The sequence below is a fragment of the Schistocerca americana genome, chromosome 6 (assembly GCF_021461395.2).
Source record: "Schistocerca americana isolate TAMUIC-IGC-003095 chromosome 6, iqSchAmer2.1, whole genome shotgun sequence".
Taxonomy (NCBI): domain Eukaryota; kingdom Metazoa; phylum Arthropoda; class Insecta; order Orthoptera; family Acrididae; genus Schistocerca; species Schistocerca americana.
This window is the reverse complement of record NC_060124.1, coordinates 88,148,614-88,173,797: the sequence shown is the minus strand read 5'-3', so window position 1 is coordinate 88,173,797 and position 25,184 is coordinate 88,148,614. Positions and strand designations below refer to the sequence as shown.

Here is a 25,184-nt window from a genome sequence, read left to right as displayed (position 1 = left end):
TCTCACAGCTGAACATTCGCTAAGACATTTGGCATGTAATCATTTTGTGATATGACAGTAATTAGCTGTTTTTATAATGAGTGTCTTTTCTCTAACTGATAATCATTTTGTGTGTTCCTGTAATCAAATATAATAATTTTCTTTATATTAAATTGTGCTACCTTCTCAACCATGTCTTTTTCGCACTTCTCAATTAAAATCACTTCTGCCTTTGTCAAGATGAATTGCAAGACCACCTAGAATGTGTATTTATTTTAATATTAATAGATGTTACTTTGGCACCAGTAGGTGATAAAGAAAACCATACAAAGCCCCACTTGCTTGCTTAAGCCTTATATAACTGTTTGTCCGTGACAGCCAGTGACTTTGTTGGTGCACATAACACCTTGATGCATAAAGATTTTATTTATTTACTGTTTTATTAATTTTGAAGAGGTTTGCCTCATCCATGTGATCCACTTGGTAAGCCAAGGTGCCTGCTCCCTTGAGTCACATAACTTTCCATTGTTTTATGTAGTGTCCAAGTAGCAGTAGCAATTGATTATTATTAAAGCTAATCTTAAAGTAGTCCAAATCATTGTTTATTTGTATTGATAACTGGTTTTAATCATACAGTCATCTTCAGACAAGTTTTTGTTAAAAAAGAATAAATTGGGTCATAAAATATGTGCACAGAACTATAGTACAATGAAGAATATAAGAAACATGGATGAGCCACAGTGAGGCAGCAGAGTTAGTAGCTTCAATCAAGAAATACCTTCTATAAGATATTAGTCAGTTCTAGAGCGTCACTAATATGAGGCTGGCGAGAAACAAGTGTAGGGGTTACTAAGGTTAAACCCCATCCACCTTGCCCCATGTGAACTACAAATATTTGTGTTGGAAAATCCTTCTCTGATGTATGCCATACAAGGAATCTAATATAGATCTCCACCTTTCATGAACAGTGTGTTACACATTGCAGTTCACATGGATCGACTCAAAGTGTTAACTTATCACTGGGTCACCCCATACCTTTCAGGCTCCACCAAGGAGCTCATCTTAGCTTTAGGGCTAGTACCTAAGGAAGAAAGTTTAAATCAGTCATGTAGATGGTCTTGTGAAACATGAAATGGAATAAGAAATAATAACATTGAGAATGCTTTTGGATGAAAGGAAACCACTCACTGAAAAGCGTGTGCATTGAGTTGTCACTAGGCACACAAAAAAGAAAGAAAACTTGCTGACTTTTGGAATCATAGTTTGATGAGTTATGGTAAAACACACAACCACACACAGAATGACTTTCTAGTACTCAACTCCAGAAGTTTTTAGCCTAAATTTGGCTGCAGCATCTCTACAGAATCGATACAAAGGGGGCTGAAGAATATTCATAGCTTAAGTTCGGCCAGTCAAAGCTAATTCTTTAAGTTATCTCCTTAGTTTCTCATAAGAATTTATTATCTTTCTTCTAGTACCTGCTATTTAAGATGTTTCATTTCTTTTCCATTCTCTCACCAGGAAAACAAACCTGTTACAATTCACATAAGCCTTCTTTGTATATCCATGATGTCCCACAATCTGGTACTGCCCACACACTTTACTGGTATTACAATATGGGTTATGCAAGTATTTTGTAGGCAGTTTTTGTGTAGACAAACTGCAGTTTCCTGATAGCCTATCAGTGTATTGAAACCTGCAACTGAGCCTGTATGATCATTGCACTTGATATCTCTAATCACCGTTACTCTCACATATTTGAATGGCAGCATTCACTCTAGCTGTAGCTTGTTAGTCCTGTTGTCAAAGGGCACCCTACTTTACAGTGCGCTGCTTCACATTTCTCTACATCTCTCTAAGTTTCAGTTCCCAGTCTTCACACCAGGCTGTTATTTTTTCAATATCCATCTCAGATTCTGCCAGCTTGAATTCCACTCTACATGCAGCCAGGCGGAGATGTATTGGGGTGGGTAAACAGCTCAGTTGTAGGCAGTGAGGGAGCGGCGTCGCAGCCTATGCGACCGTATGCCTCAACCGAGAATCAGCGAATGTTTGTATGTGTAACATAAGAGGGCATGAATCTGGTCCAATAGGCCCACCTGCTGTTAGTCTATCCCACCAGTGTATTTGTAACAAAGTTCCCAAATTTACTGCCCTCCAGGAAATTTGTTGCACTCAAATGATTTTTGGGACTGAGAGCTGGCTGAAAGCCAGAGTAGAAAGCTCTGAAATATCTAGCAAGTCATGTAAGGAATATCAGAAATAATAATAATGTTGTTGTTGTGGTTGTTATGGTCTTTAGTCCTGAGACTGGTTTGATGCAGCTCTCCATGCTACTCTATCCTGTGCAAGCTTCATCATCTCCCAGTACTTACTGCAACCTACATCCTTCTGAATCTGCTTAGTGTATTCATCTCTTGGTCTCCCTCTACGATTTTACCCTCCACGCTGCCCTCCAATGCTAAATTTGTGATCCCTTGATGCCTCAGAACATGTCCTACCAACCGGTCCCTTCTGCTTGTCAAGTTGTGCCACGAACTCCTCTTCTCCCCAATTCTATTCAACACTTCCTCATTAGTTATGTGATCTACCCACCTAATCTTCAGCATTCTTCTGTAGCACCACATTTCGAAAGTTTCAATTCTCTTCTTGTCCAAACTATTTATTGTCCATGTTTCACTTCCATACATGGCTACACTCCAAACAAATACTTTCAGAAACGACTTCCTGACACTTACATCTATACTCTATGTTAACAAATTTCTCTTCTTCAGAAACGCTTTCCTTGCCATTGCCAGTCTACATTTGATATCCTCTCTACTTCGACCATCATCAGTTATTTTGCTCCCGAAATAGCAAAACTCCTTTACTACTTGAAGCGTCTCATTTCCTAATCTAATTCCCTCAGCATCACCTGACTTCATTTGACTACATTCCATTATCCTCGTTTTGCTTTTGTTGATGTTCATCTTATATCCTCCTTTCAAGACACTGTCCATTCTGTTCAACTGCTCTTCCAAGTCCTTTGCTGTCTCTGACAGAATTCTCCATGGATTTTAATACCTACTCCGAATTTTTCTTTTGTTTCCTTTACTGCTTGCTCAATATAAAGATTGAATAACATCGGGGAGAGGCTACAACCCGGTCTCACTCCCTTCCCAACCACTGCTTCCCTTTCATGCCCCTCGACTCTTATAACTGTCATCTGGTTTCTGTACGAATTGTAAATAGCCATTTTACCCCTGCCACCTTTAGAATTTGAAAGAGAGTATTCCAGTCAACATTGTCAAAAGCTTTCTCTAAGTCTACAAATGCTAGAAACGTAGGTTTGCCTTTCCTTAATCTTGCTTCTAAGATAAGTCATAAGGTCAGTATTGCCTCACGTGTTCCAACATTTCTACAGAATCCAAACTGATCTTCCCCAAGATCAGCTTCTACCAGTTTTTCCATTCGTCTGTAAAGAATTCGTGTTAGTATTTTGCAGCCATGGCTTATTAAACTGATAGTTCGGTAATTTTCACATTTGTCAACACCTGCTTTCTTTGGGATTGGAATTATTATATTCTTCTTGAAGTCTGAGGATATTTCGCCTGTCTCGTACATCTTTCTCACCAGATGGTAGAGTTTTGTTAGGCTCTCCCAAGGCTGTCAGTAGTTCTAATGGAATGTTGTCTACCCCGGGGCCTTGTTTCGACTCAGGTCTTTCAGTGCTCTGTCAAACTCTTCTGCAGTATCATATCTCCCATTTCATCTTCATCTACATCCTCTTCCATTTCCATAATATTGTCCTCAAGTGATTCGCCCTTGTATAGACCCTCTATATACTCCTTCCACCTTTCCTGCTTTCTCTTCTATGCTTAGAACTGGGTTTCCATCTGAGCTCTTGATATTCATACAAGTGGCTCTCTTTTCTCCAAAGGTATCTTTAATTTTCCTGTAGGCAGTATCTATCTTTCCCCTAGAGAGATAAGCCTCTACATCCTTACATTTGTCCTCCAGCCATCCCTGCTTAGCCATTTTGGACTTCCTGCCAATCTCATTTTTGAGATGTTAGTATTCCTTTTTGCCTGCTGCATTTTTATATTTTCTCCTTTCATCAATTAAATTCAATATCTCTTCTGTTACCCAAGGATTTCTACTAGCCCTCGTCTTTTTACTGACTTGATCCTCTGCTGCCTTCACTACTTCATTCCTCAGAGCCACTCATTCTTCTTCTACTGTATTTCTTTCCCCCATTCCTGTCAATCGTTCCCTTATGCCCTCCCTGAAACTCTGTACGACCTCTGGTTTAGTCAGTTTATCCAGGTCCCATCTCCTCAAATTCCCACCCTTTTGCAGTTTCTTCAGTTTTAATCTACAGTTCGTAACCAATAGATTGTGGTCAGAGTCCACATCTGCCCCTGGAAATGTCTTACAATTTAAAACCTGGTTTCTAAAACTCTGTCTTACCATTATATAATCTATCTGATACCTTCTAGTATCTCCAGGATTCTTCCATGTATACAACGTTCTTTTATGATTCTTGAACCAAGTGTTAGCTATAATTAAGTTATACTCTGTGCAAAATTCTACCAGATGGCTTCCTCTTTCATTTCTTACCCCCAATCCATATTCACCTACTATGTTTCTCTCTCCCTTTTCCTACTGTCGAATTCCAGTCACCCATGACTATTAAATTTTCGTCTCCCTTCACTACCTGAATAATTTCTTTTATCCCACCATACATTTCATCAATTTCTTCATCTGCAGAGCTAGTTGGCATATAAACTTGTACTACTGTAGTAGGCATGGTCTTCGTGTCTATCTCGGCCACAATAATGCGTCCACTATGCTGTTTGTAGGAGCTTACCCACACTCCTATTTTTTTATTCATTATTAAACCTACATCTGCATTACCCCTATTTGATTTTGTATTTATAACTTTGTATTCACCTGACCAAAAGTCTTGTTCCTCCTGCCACCGAGCTTTACTAATTCCCACTATATCTAACTTTAACCTGTCCATTTTCCTTTTTACATTTTATAACCTACCTGCCTGATTAAGGGATCTGACATTCCATGCTCCGATCCGTAGAACGCCAGCTTTCTTTCTCTTAATAACGACATCCTCTTGAGTAGTCCCCTCCCAGAGATCCGAATGGGGGACTATTTTACCTCCGGAATATTTTACCCAAGAGAACGCCATCATCATTTAACCGTACAGTAAAGCTGCATGCACTCGGGAAAAATTACAGCTGTAGTTTCCCCTTGCTTTCAGCCGTTAACAGTACCAGCACAGCAAGGCCATTTTGGTTAGTGTTACAAGGCCAGATCAGTCAATCATGCAGACTGTTGCCCCTGCAACTACTGAAAAGGCTGCTGCCTCTCTTCAGGAGCCACACGTTTGTCTGGCCTCTCAGCAGATACCCCTCCGTTCTGGTTGCACCTACGGTACGGCCATCTGTATCGCTGAGGCACGCAAGCCTCCCCACCAATGGCAAGGTCCATGGTTCATGGGGGGCCCATGGTTCATGGGGGGATAATAATAGTAATAATAATAATATTAAAGAAGAACTAAAAGAAAAATATAGACAAAGACTAACAAAAATACTGAAAACAGAATTGACAGCAAGAAACAAGACAAAAGCTATAAATACTTATGCTATACCAATATTGACCTACTCATTTGAAGTAGTGAAATGGAGTAACACAGACCTAGAAGCACTCAATACACTTACACAATCACAATGCCACAAATATAGAATACATCACATACATTCAGCAACAGAAAGATTCACATTAAGCAGAAAGGAAGGAGGAAGGGGATTTGTCGACAAAAAAAAACCTACATTATGGACAGGTAGACAATTTAAGAAAATTCTTTCTAGAACGAGCAGAAACTAGCAAAAAAACACAGAGCAATCACTCATATAAATACATCGACTACACCACTGCAATTTCATAACCACTTCTACAACCCTTTAGATCACATAACATCAACGGATACGAAGAAAGTAAATTGGAAAAAGAAAATACTACATGGCAAGCACCCGTCTCATCTAACACAGCCACACATCGATCAAGACGCATCCAACACATGGCTAAGAAAAGGCAATATATACAGTGAGACAGAAGGATTCATGATTGCAATACAGGATCAAAAATAAACACCAGATATTACATCAAGCATATTATTAAAGATCCCAATACCACAACAGATAAATGCAGACTTTGCAAACAACAAATAGAAACAGTAGATCACATCACAAGCGGCTGTACAATACTAGCAAATACAGAATACCCCAGAAGACATGACAATGTAGCAAAAATAATACATCAACAGCTTGCCTTACAACATAAACTTATAAAACAACACGTTCCCACATACAAGTATGCACCACAGAATGTACTGGAGAATGACGAATACAAATTATACTGGAACAGAACCATTATAACAGATAAAACAACACCACATAACAAACCTGACATTATACTCACCAAATAAAAAGAAGAAATTAACACAACTAATCGAAATATCCATACCCAGTACAACAAATATACAAAAGAAAAAAGGAGAAAAAATTGAAAAATACATCCAACTGGCTGAGGAAGTCAAGGACATGTGGCATCAGGATACAGTTGACATTATACCAATTATACTATCAACTACAGGAGTCATACCACACAATATCCACCAGTACATCAATGCAATACAGCTACATCCAAACTTATATATACAACTACAGAAATCTGTAATTATTGACACTTGTTCAATTACCCGAAAGTTCCTAAATGCAATATAACATATACTGTACAGTTAAAAGGAAGTCACGCTTGATCAAGGTCCGTGTCACTTTCCATTTTTGACCAGACATAATGTCTGAGAAAAGAAAGAAAGAAATAATAATAATAATAATAAGTCACAGTTGTATTCCATTTGGCACTGAATGCCGCGACATTGGCTTGGATGTGAAATATCTTGGAAAGAGTAGGTGGATTGTTAATATCCACAGGGGTTCAAGATGGCTATAAGCTCTTCTTGTTAGTTTTCTGCATAATTACACATTCCTGTTTTGTTTGCAGTAACAGAAGTCACTTGTGCAATGACCGAAAGGTGCCGCAAGGTCCTTCTAGGGTACTCCTTCCATTGGAATCTTCGCTTCGTGATCTAATTCCTGTTTGTGTATCACATATGACGCAAGTAATAAGTGGCTCTACCAGTGTTCTTCTCTAATACAAGGATGATCCAAAAAGTAACAGCAAACTGTTTTTTACAGATATGACAAGATGTCATTTTTCAACATAACCACTTTCCTTTTCAATACGCTTCTCATACCATTGCACCAACTTTTCTATTCCATTCGAATTAAAGGCTTTCGGTAGTGCCCACAACCAAGAATGCACCACTTCTTTAACCTCATCAACACTTTCAAATTGTCATCCTCTGAGAGCATCCTTCAGTGGTCCAAACACTTATAATCTAAAGGAGCGAGATCAGAGCTGCAAGGGGGATGCAGTACAACCTAAAATCTCAATCTTTGAATAGCGGTAAGAGTTACAGTGGCAGTGTGGGGGACAGAGAACACCACCTCTAGACAGAAGTTCTCTGTGACAGCTTTGTATTGCTGGCTTTAGCTCATTCCCCAGTATGGCGCTGTGCTGGACACTGTTCACTGTTTCACCCCTTTGCTAATAGTGCTCCAAAATCAGCTCATTCATATCCCAGAATAGGATGAAAAGGACTTTTCCAACAGAGAGTGTAAACTTGAATTTCTTCTTATCTGGACAAGATATGTTTCACCATTCCAAAGATTGTCTTTTGCTTTCTGATTCATAGTGATGCACACAGGTTTCATCTCCTGTGACAATATGTGTTACAAAGTGTTGTCCTTCAGCATTATATCATGCCAGGTATGATGTGGCAGCCTATCTTGTGTTCATCAGTGAGCATCCTAAGCACCCATCATGCACAAACAAAATGGTACTTGATAGCCTCACTAATATTGGTATGAGTGGATCTACCACTGATACTCAGTTTCCTGGCTAAAGCTTCTACAGAAATACATTGGTTCTCATAAATAATGTCGTCAGCAAATCCCACATTCTCGTCAATAATGGCTATGCTGGGACGACCAGATCCTTGATCATCTGTGACTGACGTACATTCATGTCTAAATGCATCTGCCCACTCTTACACTCTTCTCTCATTAATGCAGCTATCTCCATACCTGTCCAACATCCTTCAGTGGCTTTGTTGAGGTTTTACACCTTCTAACCACAAAAATTGTATTACTGCACACTGTTCTTCTACGGTGCACAAAGGTAGGGCACTGCCATTTTGTTTAAACTGCCTTTGCTATTTAGCTTGTGACGTCCTCTGTTGATATATGCTGGAACTTTCTCAAAGCACTCGTCTTCACTTTCCGGAAGTTTCAAATGCCTGACGTGTTAATTGCATTTAATACTGATAGTTTGCTGCTACTTTTTGAATTACCTGAGTGTATTTACAACTACACAATGCAATGTTTATTATGCTGAGAAACATAGCACATTAATATGATTCAACAGTAGGTTGAATTAAGTGCTGCTCACCACATAGAGCAAAACATTGAGTCGCAAACAGGCACAATGAAAAAGACTGCTAAAATATTAATCTTTCAGATGAACTCCTTCTTGGAAAATAGAAAACACACATCCACTCACATAAGTGCAAATCACACACAAATGGCCTGTGTCTCCAAGCCCTAGCCAAGTGCGTGTGAGTTTTCCTTCTGTGAATGTGTGTGTATTTTATATTACGAAAGATATACTTTGCCTGTAACCTTAATATTTTAACAGTCTTTTACATTGCGCCTGTCTCTAACCTAATGCCTCCTCTAGGCGATGAGTAGCAGTCTGTCCTTTTACATATTATTGTTATTCCATCCGATACTTTCCATTGTTTGCTTTATGTTGAAATAACCTACATTTGATAGATGAACTATGTGACATGTTAAACAGTATGAAATATGTGATGACAACTTGTAACATCACTTCATTTGACTTCCCTATGTTGTGGAAATGCTCCACAAAATATTTTACAAAATCCCTTTCATTAATATGACAGAAAGTAGTAACTTACAGAATGTGTAACGAATATGATGAGTTATGCTGTATTAAAATGTGAACTTAATTGACATCTAAGTTCTTAGTCAGTGCAATATAAATTATGAGATCCTACGTTGGCAGACTAAAATTTAGGCCAGAGCAATCCTGCCATCAGAGCTGCAGCATACCAAATCCTTAAAATGGTTTACAAACCTTTAACATCCATTAATGCATATAAAAGACTTACATATAGGGGACTTGTGGGTGCAGTGAGGCTACAGGTCTCATTTCTCTCATCTGCACAGACCTGTACATGTGTTTTGTGGAGTTTTGGACAGGTCTTGCGATAAAATTTTGCTGTGGTAGCTATTGAAGGTTTCACAACCTGTAAGGAAGCTTTTGGTCAAAAGGCCTTCTTAAAACACACACACACACACACACACACACACACACACACACACACACACACATACAGACACACACATTTACAACTCATATACACATGACCAAGGTCTCTCACTGCTGATGCCAGAGTGCAAGCAGCAGCACATGACAGGAGATTCTCCTCTTATCCCAGTTCACACTTACTAGCCTCACCTAATCTAGTCAAATATGCTGTGTCCCCCTTCTTCATACATATCCACCCACTTATCTGCAATCCACATTATAATCTTTTTATTTATTTTTATCTTTAATCCCATTGTGTTTTCACGTTGATTTCAGCTCGTTTTCGGATTTGTTAAAGACCTTCTCTCTTTCTCCTGGTCCCAACAGTGGAAACACTTTTTCGTCTTTAACCCTACCAATCAAACTCAAAACCAGCATTGAGCCCCACCTGAATCATTTCGATCCTCCTTCCAACTATTACCCATCCCCACTGCTCCCAAATCACCCCCCGTTAACTTTCCATAATTTATTTAGCTCTGTTCTTGCCTCCCCGTCATTCCCCAAATACCTCAATACACAAACTAACCTTACACATTCACAGAAAGAACCACAGTCCATACCTAAAAACTGGTCCCAACCTTTTAATCTTACTTGCTGACAAAGGCTCCACCATTGTTGTTTTGGGCTGCAAGGATTACCTGGTGGAAGGACTTCGCCAGTTGTCAGATGCGCACACCTATGAACCTACCACAGTGACCCCGTTCCAGAAATCCAACAGGATCTCCAATCGCTCCTTAAGTCCTTAGGCTCACTCCAGAACCTCTTCCCAGAGTCTATCTCTCTCCTCACCCTAGCATTCCCTACACTGCTGCTGTCTACATACTTCCTAAAGTTCATAGACCCAACCACCCAGGACTCCATTGTGGTAGCTTACTGTGCCCCCACTGAGAAATCTCTCCTCTCGTAGACCAACACAACCTACCCTCCAGTATAAAAGATACCAACCATTTCCTCCCCCAACTCTCCACATGGTGCCGTGCTCATTATTGTTGATGTCACCTCAGTTTAATCTAACTTCCATAATGCCAATGGCATTGCTACATTACCTTTACCAAGTCCCAAAGGATTGCAAACCTACAACCTTCTTCCTGGTCAGCATGACCAACTGTATTTTCACCCACAGTTACTTTTCCTTTGAAGGCATCACATGCAAACAAACACATGGTACAGCTATAGACATCCACTTGGCACCATCAAGTGCCAACCTACCCATGAGCCTTCTAGAGGAATCCTTAACCGCACAGAATCTGAAGCCTCTCACCTGATTCGGGCTCATTGATGACGTCTTCGTAGTCTGAATCAAGGGTGATGACACACTATTCACATTCCTCCAGAACCTGAACATCTTCTCCCCCTTTTACTTCACCTCATCCTCCTCAACCCAACAACCCACTTTCCTCAATGTTGACCTCCACCTCAAGATGGCTACATCAGTACCTCTGTACATATCAAACCTACCAACCATCAGCAAAACCTTCACTTTGAAAGCTGCCACACATTCCAAACCAAGAAGTCCCTTCCATACAGCCTAGCCACCTGTGGCCATCACATCTGTAGTGACGACCAGTCCCTCTCATAATACCCTGTGGCTCTCACTGAGGCCTTCAGAGACAGTAATTACTCCCCCCCTTCCCCCTGTCCTTCCACAACCTTGTACAGAAACAGGTCTCCCATGCCATACCTTTCCAGTCTCCCACCACCTCACGAAATTCTTCTGTCTAGCCACAGAGGAGCATTTCCCTTGTGACTCAGTACCACCAAGGATTGTAGCAACTGAGTCACATTCTCCGCAAGGGTTTCGACTACCTCTTGTTGTGCTCTGAAATGAGGAATGTTCTATCCACTATCCTCCCCATCCCTCCCACTGTGGTTTTCTGCCACCTACCAAACCTACACAATATCCTCGTCCATCCCTACTCAACCCCATCTCCCAACCCCTTGCCTCAATGCTCACATCCCTGTGACATACCTAGATGCAAAATCTGGCCATACATCCTCCCACCACCACCTACTCCAGTCCGGTCATGAACATCACTTATCTCATCAAAAGCAGGACTACCTGTGAAAGGCTCCCAGAGACCAGTGTGGCCTGAGCTCCCAGTTGATGCACATCGTCAGTGCAGAAAGATACGTATATAGCTTCTTTTCTGTGTTTACTCCGTAGATTCTTACTTACATTGCGTGTGAGTTTCGTATAGGAGGTGTAATTTCGAGTTTTAGTTACTGTAATCGTAAATTCAGGCGGATTGTAGCGCAGTCGTTAGGCATTTGTTTTGTTTTGGAATGTCAGTTGCACTTGTCTGTCTAGTAGGCTCTCTGAGACCAGTGTGGACTGAGCTCCCAGTTGGTGCACATCAACAGCGCAGAAAGATACGTATATAGCTTCTTTTCTGTGTTTACTTCGTAGATTCCTACTTAAATTGCGTGTGAGTTTCGAATAGGAGGTTTAATTTCGAGTTTTAGTTACTGTAATCATAAATTCAGGCAGATTGTAGCGCTGTCGTTAGGCATTTGTACAGGTTAGTTCATACATTCTTTGCGTGTTTCCCTTGCGTTATCTAGGCACGGATTCGTGTCTCAGTAACTGTTGTTCAACATCGATTAGAATGGACAGGGACTGTGATTGCTGTGTTTGGATGAGGGCTGAGTTGGCTGGCATCCCTTCGCTCACAGCTGCAGGCAGCACTGACTTCGGTTGCGCAGCTTGAGGCTGTTGCCAATGGGCACCACTGTGGGGAGCCGGACTTAGGTATCACGGGGATGTAAACCTCGTCCCGTCTGTCCCCAGATCGATTTGCCGCTGTGGTTGCCCTGGTTGCTGCCCGCAGTGGGGCTGAGCCCTCGCCTGTCGTTGATTGGGAGGTCGTTCCAAGGCGTGGCAGGCAGCAGAAGACGTCCCCGGAGGCTGATCAGAAAGCCTCCCCGGTGCGTCTGACAAACAGGTTTCAGGTACTGTCTCTGGCTGAGCCAGATGCAGCTGCCTGCCCTGTTTCAGAGGATGATTCTCAGCCTTCAAGGTCCGGGAAATCGGAGAGGGTGGGCTTATTGGTAGTTAGGAGCTCCAATGTTAGGCGCGTAATGGGGCCCCTTAGGGATATGGCGGCTAAGGAGGGAAAGAAATCCAGTGTGCATTCCGTGTGCATTCCGGGTGGAGTCATTCCTGATGCGGAAAGGGTCCTTCCGGATGCCATGAAGAGCACAGAGTGCAGCCAGCTGCAGGTGGTGGCACATGTCGGCACTAATGATGTGTGTTGCTTTGGATCTGAGGAAATTCTCTCTGGATTCCAGTGGCTATCTGATTTGGTGAAGGTTGCAGGTCTTGCTTATGAGATGAAGGCAGAGCTCATCATCTGCAGCATCGTTGACGGAACCGACTGCGGACCTTTGGTGCAGAGCCGGGTGGAGGGTCTGAATCAGTGGCTCAGACGGTTTTGCGACCATGTTGGCTGCAGATACCTTGACTTGCGCCATAGGGTGGTGGGGTTTCGGGTTCCGCTGAATAGGTCAGGAGGTCACTACACTCAGCTGGCTGCTACACAGGTAGCGGAGGCTGTGTGGCGTGACTGGGCGGTTTTTTAGGCTAGAAGGCTCTGGGGAAAGTACGGGTTGGGCTGCACTCTCAAAGGGTGCATGGCAGATACAGGACGTGCTTGGATCAAGGAACAGTTAGAATTGCAGTTGTAAATTATTGTAGTTGTGCTGGGAAAGTCCCTGAGCTTCAAGCGCTAATAGAAAGCACAGAAGCTGAAATCGTTATAGGTACAGAAAGCTGGCTAAAGCCTGAAATAAGTTCTGCAGAAATTTTTATGAAGTCTCAGATGGTGTTCAGGAAAGATAGATTAGGTAGAATTGGTGGTGGAGTGTTTGTGTCTGTCAGTAGTGGTTTATCTTGTAGTGAAGTTGAAGTAGATACTCCGTGCGAATTGGTATGGGTGGAGGTTATACTTAACAGCCGAACTAAGTTAATAATTGGCTCCTTCTACGAGCCCCCAGACTCCGATGATATAGTTGCTGAACAGTTCAGAGAAAATTTGAGTCTCAAAACAAATAAATACCCCACTCATACGGTTATAGTTGGTGGGGACTTCAACCTTCCCTCAATATGTTGGCAAAAATACTTGTTCAAAACCGGTGGTATGCGAAAACATCTTCCAAGATTGTCCTAAATGCTTTCTCCGATAATTATTTCGAGCAGTTAGTCCACGAACCCATGCGAATTGTAAATGGTTGCAAAAACACACTTGACCTCTTAGCCACAAACAATCCAGAGCTAATAGAGAGCATCATGACTGATACAGGGATTAGTGATGATAAGGTCGTTGTAGCTAGGCTCAATACCGTTTCTTCCAAATCCACCAGAAACGTACACAAAATAATTTTATTTAAAAAAGCAGATAATGTGTCACTAGAAGCCTTCCTAAGAAACAATCTCCATTCCTTCCGAACAGACTACGCAAATGTAGACGAGATGTGGCTCAAATTCAGAGATATAGTAGCAACAGCAATTGAGAGATTCGTACCTCATAAATTGGTAAGAGATGGAACTGATCCCCCATGGTACACAAAACAGGTCCGAACGCTGTTGCAGAGGCAACGGAAAAAGCATTTGAAGTTCAGAAGAACGCGAAATCCAGAAGATTGGCTAAAGTTTACAGATGCGCGAAATTTGACACGGACTTCAATGCGAGATCCCTTTAATAGGTTCCACAACGAAACATTGTCTCGAAATTTGGTAGAAAATCCGAAGAAATTCTGGTCGTATGTAAAGTACACAAGCGGCAAGACGCAGTCAATACCTTCACTGTGCAGTGTTGATGGTACTGTTACCGACTACTGTGCCACTAAAGCGGAGTTATTAAATGCAGTTTTCCGAAATTCCTTCACCAGGGAAGACGAATGGAATATTCCAGAATTTGAAACACGAACAGCTGCTAGCATGAGATTCTTAGAAGTAGATACCGTAGGGGTTGCGAAGCAACTCAAATCGCTTGACACGGGCAAGTTTTCAGGTCCAAATTGTATACCGATTAGGTTCCTTTCAAATTACGCCGATACAAGAGCTCTCTACTTAGCAATCATATACAACCGCACTCTCACCGATAGATCTGTACCTACAGATTGGAAAATTGCGCAGATCGCACCAGTGTTTAAGAAGGGTAGTAGGAGTAATCCATCGAACTACAGACCTATATCATTGTCGTCGGTTTGCAGTAGGGTTTTGGAGCATATACTGTATTCAAACATTATGAATCACCTCGAAGGGAACGATCTATTGATACATAATCACCATGGTTTCAGAAAACATCGTTCTTGTGCAATGCAGCTAGCTCTTTATGGCCGCTACCGACAGGGGATCTCAAGTTGATCCCGTATTTCTAGATTTCCGGAAAGCTTTTGACACCGTTCCTCACAAGCGACTTCTAATCAGGCTGTGGGCCTACGGGATATCGTCTCAGTTGTGCGACTGGATTCGTGATTTCCTGTCAGGAAAGTTGCAGTTCGTAGTAATAGATGGCAAATCATCGAGTAAAACTGAAGTGATATCAGGTGTTCCCCAGGGAAGCGTCCTGGGACCTCTGCTGTTCCTGATCTATATAAATGACCTGGGTGACAATGTGAGCAGTTCTCTTAGGTTGTTCGCAGATGATGCTGTAATTTACCGTTTAGTAAGGTCATCCGAAGACCAGTATCAGTTGCAAAGCGATTTAGAAAAGATTGCTGTATGGTGTGGCAGGTGGCCGTTGACGCTAAATAACGAAAAGTGTGGTGTGATCCACACGAGTTCCAAAAGAAATCCGTTGGAATTTGATTACTCGATAAACAGTAATATTCTCAAGGCTGTCAATTCAACTAAGTACTTGGGTGTTAAAATTACGAACAACTTCAGTTGGAAAGACCATATAGATAATATTGTGGGGAAGGCAAGCCAAAGGTTGCGTTTCATTGGCAGGACACTTAGAAGATGCAACAAGTCCACTAAAGAGACACCTTACACTACACTTATTCGTCCTCTGTTGGAATATTGCTGCGCGGTGTGGGATCCTTACCAGGTGCGATTGACGGAGGACATCGAAAGGGTGCAAAAAAAGGGCAGCTCGTTTTGTATTATCACGTAATAGGGGAGAGAGTGTGGCAGATATGATACGCGAGTTGGAATGGAAGTCATTAAAGCAAAGACGTTTTTCGTCGCGGCGAGATCTATTTACGAAATTTCAGTCACCAACTTTCTCTTCCGAATGCAAAAATATTTTGTTGAGCCCAATCTACATAGGTAGGAATGATCATCAAAATAAAATAAGAGAAATCAGAACTCGAACAGAAAGGTTTAGGTGTTCGTTTTTCCCGCGCGCTGTTCGGGAGTGGAATGGTAGAGAGGTAGTATGATTGTGGCTCGATGAACCCTCTGCCAAGCACTTAAATGTGAATTGCGGAGTAATCATGTAGATGTAGATGAAAGCAGTCACGTGATTTACAAGCTAAGCTGCAGCCACTGTGCTGCATTCTGCTTGAGCATGACAACTCACAAACTGTCTCCAGAACGAGATTTTCACTCTGCAGCGGAGTGTGCGCTGATATGAAACTTCATGGCAGATTAAAACTGTGTGCCAGACCGAGACTCAAACTCGGGACCTTTGCCTTTCGTGGGCAAGTGCTCTACCAACTGAGCTTCTGTTAAGTTTGGAAGGTAGGAGATGAGGTACTGGCAGAAGTAAAGCTGTGAGGACAGGGCGTGAGTCGTGCTTGGGTAGCTCAGTTGGTAGAGCACGTGCCCGCGAAAGGCATAGGTCCAGAGTTCGAGTCTCAGTCCGGCACACAGTTTTAATCTGCCAGGAATTTTCATATCAGCGCACACTCCGCTGCAGAGTGAAAATCTCATTCTGGAAACATCCCCCAGGCTGTGGCTAAGCCATGTCTCTGCAGTATCCTTTCTTTCAGGAGTGCAGGTTCGCAGGAGAGCTTCTGTTAAGTTTGGAAGGTAGGAGACGAGGTACTGGCAGAAGTAAAGCTGTGAGGACGGGGCGTGAGTCGTGCTTGGGTAGCTCAGTTGGTAGAGCACTTGCCCGCGAAAGGCAAAGGTCCCGAGTTTGAGTCTCGGTCCGGCACACAGTTTTAATCTGCCAGGAAGTTTCACAAACTGTCTATCTGCATGAATGGCCATTGACAGGAAACAGCTGGACCACCCTGTTGTTGAGCACACAGCCCAATACAACGTTCCTCATTTCAGTGACTGCTTCACTGAACTTTTCCGAATTGCGAAGGTGGGAACTCTCCCTGCAATATATCCTACATACCTGTAGCAGCATTTTACTGTCCCCCACCTCTCTCCCTCCCCCTCCTTGCACCAGCCCCGTCCTTACCCACACCACCATTTGCTTCTCTCATCATACCCTGTTGCTCAGAGTCTGGCCTCAGTAGCTAGAGACATTGGTCATGTGTGTGTGAATTCTGCTTGCATGAATGTGTGTGTCTGTTGAAGGACTTTTGGCCTAAAGTTTACTTGTTTAGCAGTCCTTTTGTAGTGCCTGTCTGCGACCCGTCATCTTCACTGTATGATGAGTAGCAGTCTGTCCTTTTTGTAATATTGTCATTATTCCATCCTGGATTTTCAATGATAAGATTTTTTTCACTTAACATTTGTCTGTCTGTGAATTTATTTACTTACTTATTTATTTATTGTACATATTGTATTGTAGGCTCTGTTACTTAAGACATTTTGTGGTATTGTGACTATACCAAGAGGGATATCACTGTCATTAATTTTCTGTCAGGTACATATTTTTCTATAGTTTGATAACTATTTGTTTGGACTTGACCAGCAGCACCTCCACAGGTTCAATGCCTGATCTGAATCACACTACCTTCTGTCAGACAAAATTTCTTATTACTTTCATAGAACACTAGTTCTTTTGTAATGACTACTTTTTTAAGGCTATGTGGCTTTCGATTTTTGTCTCTCTGCTACTGGTTCTTTTTATTCAGTTTCTCATCTGACTTCAATCAGCTTATTAAGGCCAGTGAACTGAGTCACTTCCCCAGAATATTAAATTACTTGTTTTCAGTATTTTTTTTTCCCCCTTCTCTGTCTAATGAAGTGAAGTATGCTTGTGCCAGATTTTGGTTCTGTATTTATATGTAATTTTCCTGGATAAATGTTTCATGACTTTGAGGTCTTCTTCATCCATCTTGCATCTTTCTTTATACTAACACCACCTTTGTGATCTGGACACATTGTATTGAAGCTTTCACCTGTTCACGTAAAGAGTATGCACACTAGATTCAAGTTCTCTGCAGAGGTGGAGGGAGAGAATAATTGCAATTTTTAGGTGTTTTCCTTGAAGGAAAATCAGGTGGGTAGCTTAGCAACTCTGTGTACTGGAAGGCAACACTCACTGACCTATATCTTAGTGCGCAAAGCTTTCATCATCCGACCTAAAAGAGAGCAGTTTTAAAAATGCTGATAAAGCTAAAAAACTGTTTCGCTCAAAAACCAACTGAACTCGGAGATCTGGCTACAGGGAAAGAGATATTAAGTCAACCATCTCTACGAAACAAAAACACAGATGTACTCAATCATCACTGGAAGATCAGTCTATAACACTATTTCCTTTCTTCAGAACTACAACAAACAAAATAGGTAGAGGCCTGGTCAGACAACATTCGTTATATTTTATGACCAACAAAGAAAATTGAAAAAATGTTGCATCCAGTAAATGACAGTCGTAGTCTCATTTTTCTGGAATTAAAATCCCTTATGAATGCGGCAGCATGAAGACACGTGGTTAATGCTGAAAGTCTGCAGAGAAATAAACTGAGTTATCGACTATCCAAAGAAATTGGCATCACTCTTAACATTCCTAAAAGAAAAACATTATTTCTCATAGCATATAGAAGTTTTGCGACTTTGTGAAGTCTCCATGTCATAATTTAGTGAACTAAATAAAGTACTGCATGGTGTAACAGGTAAGACCCACCAATGACAACAGAGGAAGTCATCAAAAGCTTGAGATCACATGTAAATCTGATGTGACATGAAATCTGTGATAGTTTATCCAAGAATGTTGCCACAAATGCTTATGTTCTCATATGTAATGTTCCTGTCAGTCATGATAGAAAGACTGATCTCATACTAGATGACAGTAGACAAATGTATTGATTACTTTTTCATCCTATTCTGCTGTATTTTCATTGATCTGAGCATCTCAATGACTTTAATGCCTGATCCTTGAATACTTCTAATTTATTTCATGTTTTCCTTTCTATTGTTGGATGATAGAAGGCTATGAAAATCTCTGTATTTGTGCTGATTGCTAGTTCCAAGAGTCTTTGTTCTGTACTTGGTAATAACTTCATTTTCTGTTAATATTCATAACCAATGCTGCTACCACCTGCTTCTACAAAGACATTCAATTTTGGGGGAATCATCATAAACTGAAGTGCCAAAGAAACTAGTATAGGCGGGCATTTTAAAAGGCAGGCAGAATATGGTACTATGATAGTCAATGCTTGTATAAGACAACAAGTGTCTGATGCAGTTGTTAGATTGGTTACTGCTGCCACAATGGCAGGTTATGAAGATTTAAGCGAGTTTGAATGTGGGATTACAGTGATGGGATACAGCATCTCCGGGGTAGCGATGAAGAGTGGATTTACCCATACAGCTATTTCATGAGTGCACTGTGAACATCAGGAATCCAGTAAAACACCAAATCTCCAACATCGTGTGACTGGAATAAGATCCTGCAAGAACAGGACCAACAGTGACTGAAGAGAATCATTCAGTGTTACGACAGAAGTGCAACCTTTCCGCAAATTGCTGCAAATTTCAGTGCTGGTCCACCAACAAGTGTCAGCATGCAAACCATTCAATGAAACATCATCAATATGGGCTTTCAGAGCCGAAGGCCCACGTGTGTACCCACGATGACTGCATGACACGAAGTTTTTGCGCCTCGCCTGGGCCCACTAAAACCAACATTGGACTGTTGATGGCTGGAAACATGTTGCCTGGTCAGATGATTCTGCTTTCAAATTGCATCAAGCGGATGGACGTGTACAGGTACGGAGACAACCTCATCAATCCATGGACCCTGTGTGTCAGCAGGGTCATGTTCAAGCTGGTGGAGGCTTTGTGATGGTGTGGGGCGTGTGCAGTTGGAGTGATATGGCATCTCCGATACGTCTAGATATGACTCTGTCCGGTGACATGTACGTAAGCACCCTGCCTCATCACCTGCAACCATTCACATCCATTGTGCATTCCAAAGGACTTGAGCAATTCCAGCTGGACAATGCAATACCCCACACATCCAGAATTGCTTCAGAGTGGCTACAGGAAAATATTTTAAGTTTTAACACTTCCGCTGGCCACCAAACTCCCCAGACATAAACATTATTGAGCATGTCTGGGATGCCTTGCAACATGGTGTTCAGAAGAGATCTTCACATCCTCATGTTCTTACAGATATGTGGACAGATTTGTAGGATTCATGGTGTCATTTCCCTCCAGCACTACTTCAGCCATTAGATGAGTCCATGCCATGTCGAGTTGCAGCAATTCGGCATGCTTGCGGGGGCCCTACACAATATTAGGCAGGTGTACCAGTTTCTTTGGCTCATCAGTGTATATTCTGGAGACAAAAAAAAAAATTGCAGTTCCAGTATTTGGCTGGCAAAAGGGTGGAGAGATGTAATCTTTATGATTATCTGTGCTATTGTTATGGATTAAATTACAAACCCCTTCACAATGTCTCACAGAATGGGAGCATGTGAAACTGTTGATGGTGGTCTGTTGGTCAAAGGGGACATAATTCTTGGTGACCTCCTTGGTGATATTTGAGAAGAAGAGATCCACACTCTAACTCTCCTCTCATCACCACGGAGATTTATTTTTAATGCCTCTGGCAAGGTGTGCTTACTAAAATGCAGAATGAAAGATGTATTACAATTTTATCATATAATCTCTGTTTTTACTTGAATTGTAGCATAATGTGTTGCTGATGTACTGCAGGATGTATTTTTTCCCTTCATAAATGAATTTCTGTTAAGGTTATATCTGACTTCTAATGAACTATTATGAAAAATTACACTTCCCGTCTCTGATTCGTCCTCTAGTAAACCACTTAAATATTTTTTACAACATTTAATTGGTAATGCAACCTACTTTTGACTCATTTATAGCACTAGTAGTACCACTATGAGGGTGCAAATTGAGTTTGCATTAAATACATGCTGTAACAATCATGAGCACTAGTTATCTTTGAGACTGGATGTAGTGAGTTGATATTAGTCAAGAATGCCTTTAAGGTGATAAAAATGCCATTATCAGTGGCCATCTGAGTTTGAACAAGGTCATGTAATAGGGCTACGAGAAGCTGGACGTTCTTTCTGTAATATTGCAGACAGATTTTGCAGGAACGTAGCCACTGTATATGATTGCTGGCAGCAGTGGTCACAAGAATGTACAATCATAAGAAGGCCAGGCTCTGGTTGGCTACATGGCACTACTGAGAGGAACAACCATAATGTTCGGTGTGAGGTCCTGGCACATCGTACTGCATCTGCAGCAGCAGTTGGTACCACAGTGACACAACTGTTACAAATTGGTTACTTAATCACAAATTCAAGCCTGTAGCATGTATACCAAACCACTGCCATTTGTAGCTTCAGTGGTGTCAAACGAGAGCTCTTTGGAGGACAGGGTGGAGCTCTGTTGTGTTTTCTGATGAAAACTGGTTATGCCTCAGCGCCATTGATGGCCATGTGTTGGATAGGAGGAGGCCAGTTGAAGGCCTGCAACCAACCAGTCTGCATACTACACACACTGGACCTACACTTGGTTATTGTCTGTAGTGCGATTTTGTATGACAGCAAATTTGTACGTCCATCTAGTGATTCAACCTGTTGTGCTGTCATTTATGAACAACATTCCGGGGGGTGTTTTCCAACAGGATAAGGCTCATCCACATACCGCTGTTATAACCCAATGTGACTGACAGTGTGTCGACATGTTGGCTTGGCATGCTCAATCACCAGATCTGTCTCCAATCGAGCATATCAGGCAACAGCTCCAGCGTCATCCACAAACAACATTAACCATCCCTGTATTGACCAAACAAGTGCAACAGGCATGGAACTTCACCCGACGAAATGATATCTGGCACCTGTACAACACAATGCATCCATGTTTGTTTCCTTGCATTCAGTATTCTGGCAGTTACACCAGTTATTAATGTACTAGCATTTCACATTTTCACTGATTTATGTCATGCTTACATTGGCCTATCATCTTGCATTGTTAATCACTTAAATATGTTACCTAGATGAAAGTATTCTCAAAATAACATTAATTATTTCTTGGTGTTAAAATTGTTTTCCATCAGTGTAGTATAACCTCAAAACATTAATCTTGTATTGTGATTGTTAACACAAGCCACTGAAATGATACAAATTTTAGAGATTTTTTTTATTTACAGATTTTATTGTGAAGATTTTTTACAATTATTTTGTAGGGCATACAGCTTTTCATGGAATTCAGATGTCACCCCACCACCTACTCCACCACAGCAGCCGGCACAAGCCATTATTACTGCCACCACAGTAAAAGTGGAGCCGCCTGCAAGTCCAAGTACACAGCAGGCACAGAGCTCAGTTCTCATGAGCCCAGCATCTCTCACCAGTAGTCGTGAGGATCTCCATTCTTGTCCATGGCCTGCTCCAGTGTGGCACTGCTTCCAGCCAGGTAGAACTACAATTTACTCTTAAATTTTGTTCCTAGATTGCACCATACCATCATTCATGTAACGGGTAGCCTATATTTTAATTAATTGTCATGACATGGTTTGTGTTGTACTAATTGTTCTCATAATATTGATCAGTTTATAAATACAGAGACAACACGAAGAAAGTCCTGTGGCAATTCGTAGCTATTTGGGATCTAATTATGACTGAGTGGCTTCAGATGGGTATGGCATACCTAAAGAAATTTGTGGGCCCTCTTCCTTGTTGAACTGAGCCAATTATGAAGACTAGAGACTGTTATAAATTGTATTGGTTGATGTCTTCTTGGCCTGACAAATTTTTTGTCTGGTTTGCCGGTTAAAGAGAAGATGATATCTTGAATAAATGAAAATAATCACATTATGAAATATGATGAACTAAAGAAAACTGTCTAGACATGTCTCCAAGAGAATATATCAATGTACAAGAGGATCAGTTGAAACAATAAAAGTGTGAAGAAAAATAAAACCAATTTTCATCTGGTAGACTGCACATTCCACCAGTGAAGGCACGGCGATGCACAGTAACTAGCAACAAAGAGGAAAATTTTACACGCATTCAACGACTTCATATGTTAATGGTGTCCTTCTGGGTGTTCATTTGTGTGTTGTTTCCATGTGAGTTGGGATGTTGTGTGTACTTGCTGCCTGGACTCCAACCAGACTGTGTGCTATTGTTGCTCCTGTGCCACTATATGTAGCTGAGTTCAGCTACAGCTAAGCCCTGTGATACTCCTTTGTTAGGGTGTGTTGCTGATGTTTGTTTCCAAAAAAATACGTTTTGTACTAGTATGATAAATGGGAGCATTTTGCACAAACAAGTTAAAGCTATATAGAAATTCTACACAGGCTGTATTTGTAGGATTAAACACAATTTCCCCACCAATCATAGTTTCTGTTCTGTCAACATTATTTACAAACTACTTACAGGAAGCTCCTGAGAGATGGAGAAAAGATTGCTGCAAAATGGGAATATGCCCAGAAGATAAAACTTTGTACATCCTTCTCTTGTTGACAATCAGGTTATTGTTGCTGAAGATATTGGTGGTGCAAGCTACATGCTGCAAAAACTGAAGAATTCAAGGAATTCCAAGAAAAAATGCAGAAAACTGAATGCGTAGTGTTAGGAAAAAGAAATGTAGAAGATGTAGACACTGAACTGAGAAAATTCAAATGATGTAATCCTTTCAGATACTTGAGCAGATTGCTGTCATTCAGTAGCAGAAGCATAGTTGACTTAAATAATAAAATACGTTAAGGGAAGTGAGCAATAAGACAGCCCAACTCTGTCCTTTGGAATAGCAGTACAAGAAAAAGGATGATTCAAATCATCTTGAGGATCTACTCACCAAGTGGTGGCAGAACACACACACAAAAGAAAGTTATAATTAGGCAAGCTTTCAGAGCCAGTGGCTCCTTTTTCAGCAGGGAGAAGAGTTGAAGGGGAAGGAAGAAGGTTGAAGGAAAAGGATCGAAGAGGTCTAGGAAAAGGGGTGGATTCCAGGAAAGTCACCCAGAAGTGTGGGTCTCTCACTACAATACGAAATGTAGTGACAACACAGCTGAACAATCACCATCACCCGAATGTGAAACTGAAGAAGACATTGCAGATGTTTGTATTCCTGGATGTGAAGTTATTGATGCATTGCATGTTAGCATTTCTGCTGTAGCCCCTACTATATCCCCTCTTAAATGTCCAGGAAAGGTAAGAAGTATGTAAATAGAAAACTGAAAGAAATTGAAACAAGTTTTACACAAGCAACATCTTCAAAACTCTCTGAAGTGTATAATGTAGATGCACTTGGTGCAGAACCTGAATATAGTGATATGTGCATGATATTTGATGGGTGGTTTCAAAACCTAAATACTACTATCTCAGCAGCCACCTATACTGAGAAGGTACAGCTACTGACACAAAATGGTGTTTGGGTATGCCCAGCTTCTTACTGTGGGCATCTATTGCAAGATGATACACTTACTGTTGCTCTGGAATATTACCTATGTGGTGACAAAGATTGCAGCAGGCAAAGTCCTAACCAGGGTGATGTTATCTCTGTTAGTGAGAATTGTGAAAAAGGTAAAAAGATATATGAGTACATCAATAAGAGAAGCATATCTCCTCATGAAAGAGGAGAACACAAATTTAAAAATTGGTCTCATAAAATTCTACTTCTTACGACCAAAATGGTTAAAATACCAACCAGTGCATGAAGTATGCACATTTATTTACAGCACTAATTTGAAACTTGTTTGTTTTGCCATAAGAAGTATCACAGGAAAGAAGTAACAGATGGACCTGGTGCTTTTGTGTGTATGTCAGGAGCCACAAGATAAATGGTGGTTGCAGGAGTGTGCGATGTGTACTGGTGCTGAAGTGGTGACTGTTGAAGCGTTACACCTACAGGATACTGACAAAGACGTAACCTATGCATTGTGGGAGAGAGGAGAGTTGATGAAGAAGACAGTAGAGCCAGAGAAGTTTGTTAAAGAGGTTAGGCATTGAGTCATGAAAGAAATAGCTCACCATCATATCTGGAGGATTCAGAGACAGGCCATAGTAGAAGTAAAATCATCCACATCCCAGAACACTGATACATTAGTTCTTCATTTAGAGTTTGCTGAGAACTGATCTGTTGCTTTGAAGAACAAAATTCTAAGTTACCACTGGCACACATCACAGGTACCAATATTCACATGTGTTGCTCACTACCTTGGACCATCACACTGTTTTCCTATTGTCAGTGATGATCAAATTCATGGCAGTGCACTTGCATTCTAAGCAATCAGCATGATAATTGATGACATAGCATCCAGAGGCCATGCATTTCCTAAACATGTGACTGATGGTGCAGCATCTCTTTTTAAAAACTGATTTCAGCTTTAAGAGCTTATTCAACGCTGTAGTACAGGAATTAA

At 41.3% G+C, this 25,184-nt stretch overlaps 1 protein-coding gene across 1 annotated transcript in view; it reads left to right on the top strand.

Annotated features, from left to right (window-relative positions):
* Positions 1-25,184, top strand: part of LOC124619461 (HMG box-containing protein 1-like) — a 67,453-nt gene that overhangs the window by 12,322 nt on the left and 29,947 nt on the right. The window contains exon 3 of the mRNA XM_047145861.1: positions 22,002-22,231. Coding sequence (XP_047001817.1) covers positions 22,002-22,231 — 230 coding nt within the window. The remainder of the gene's footprint in view (positions 1-22,001; positions 22,232-25,184) is intronic.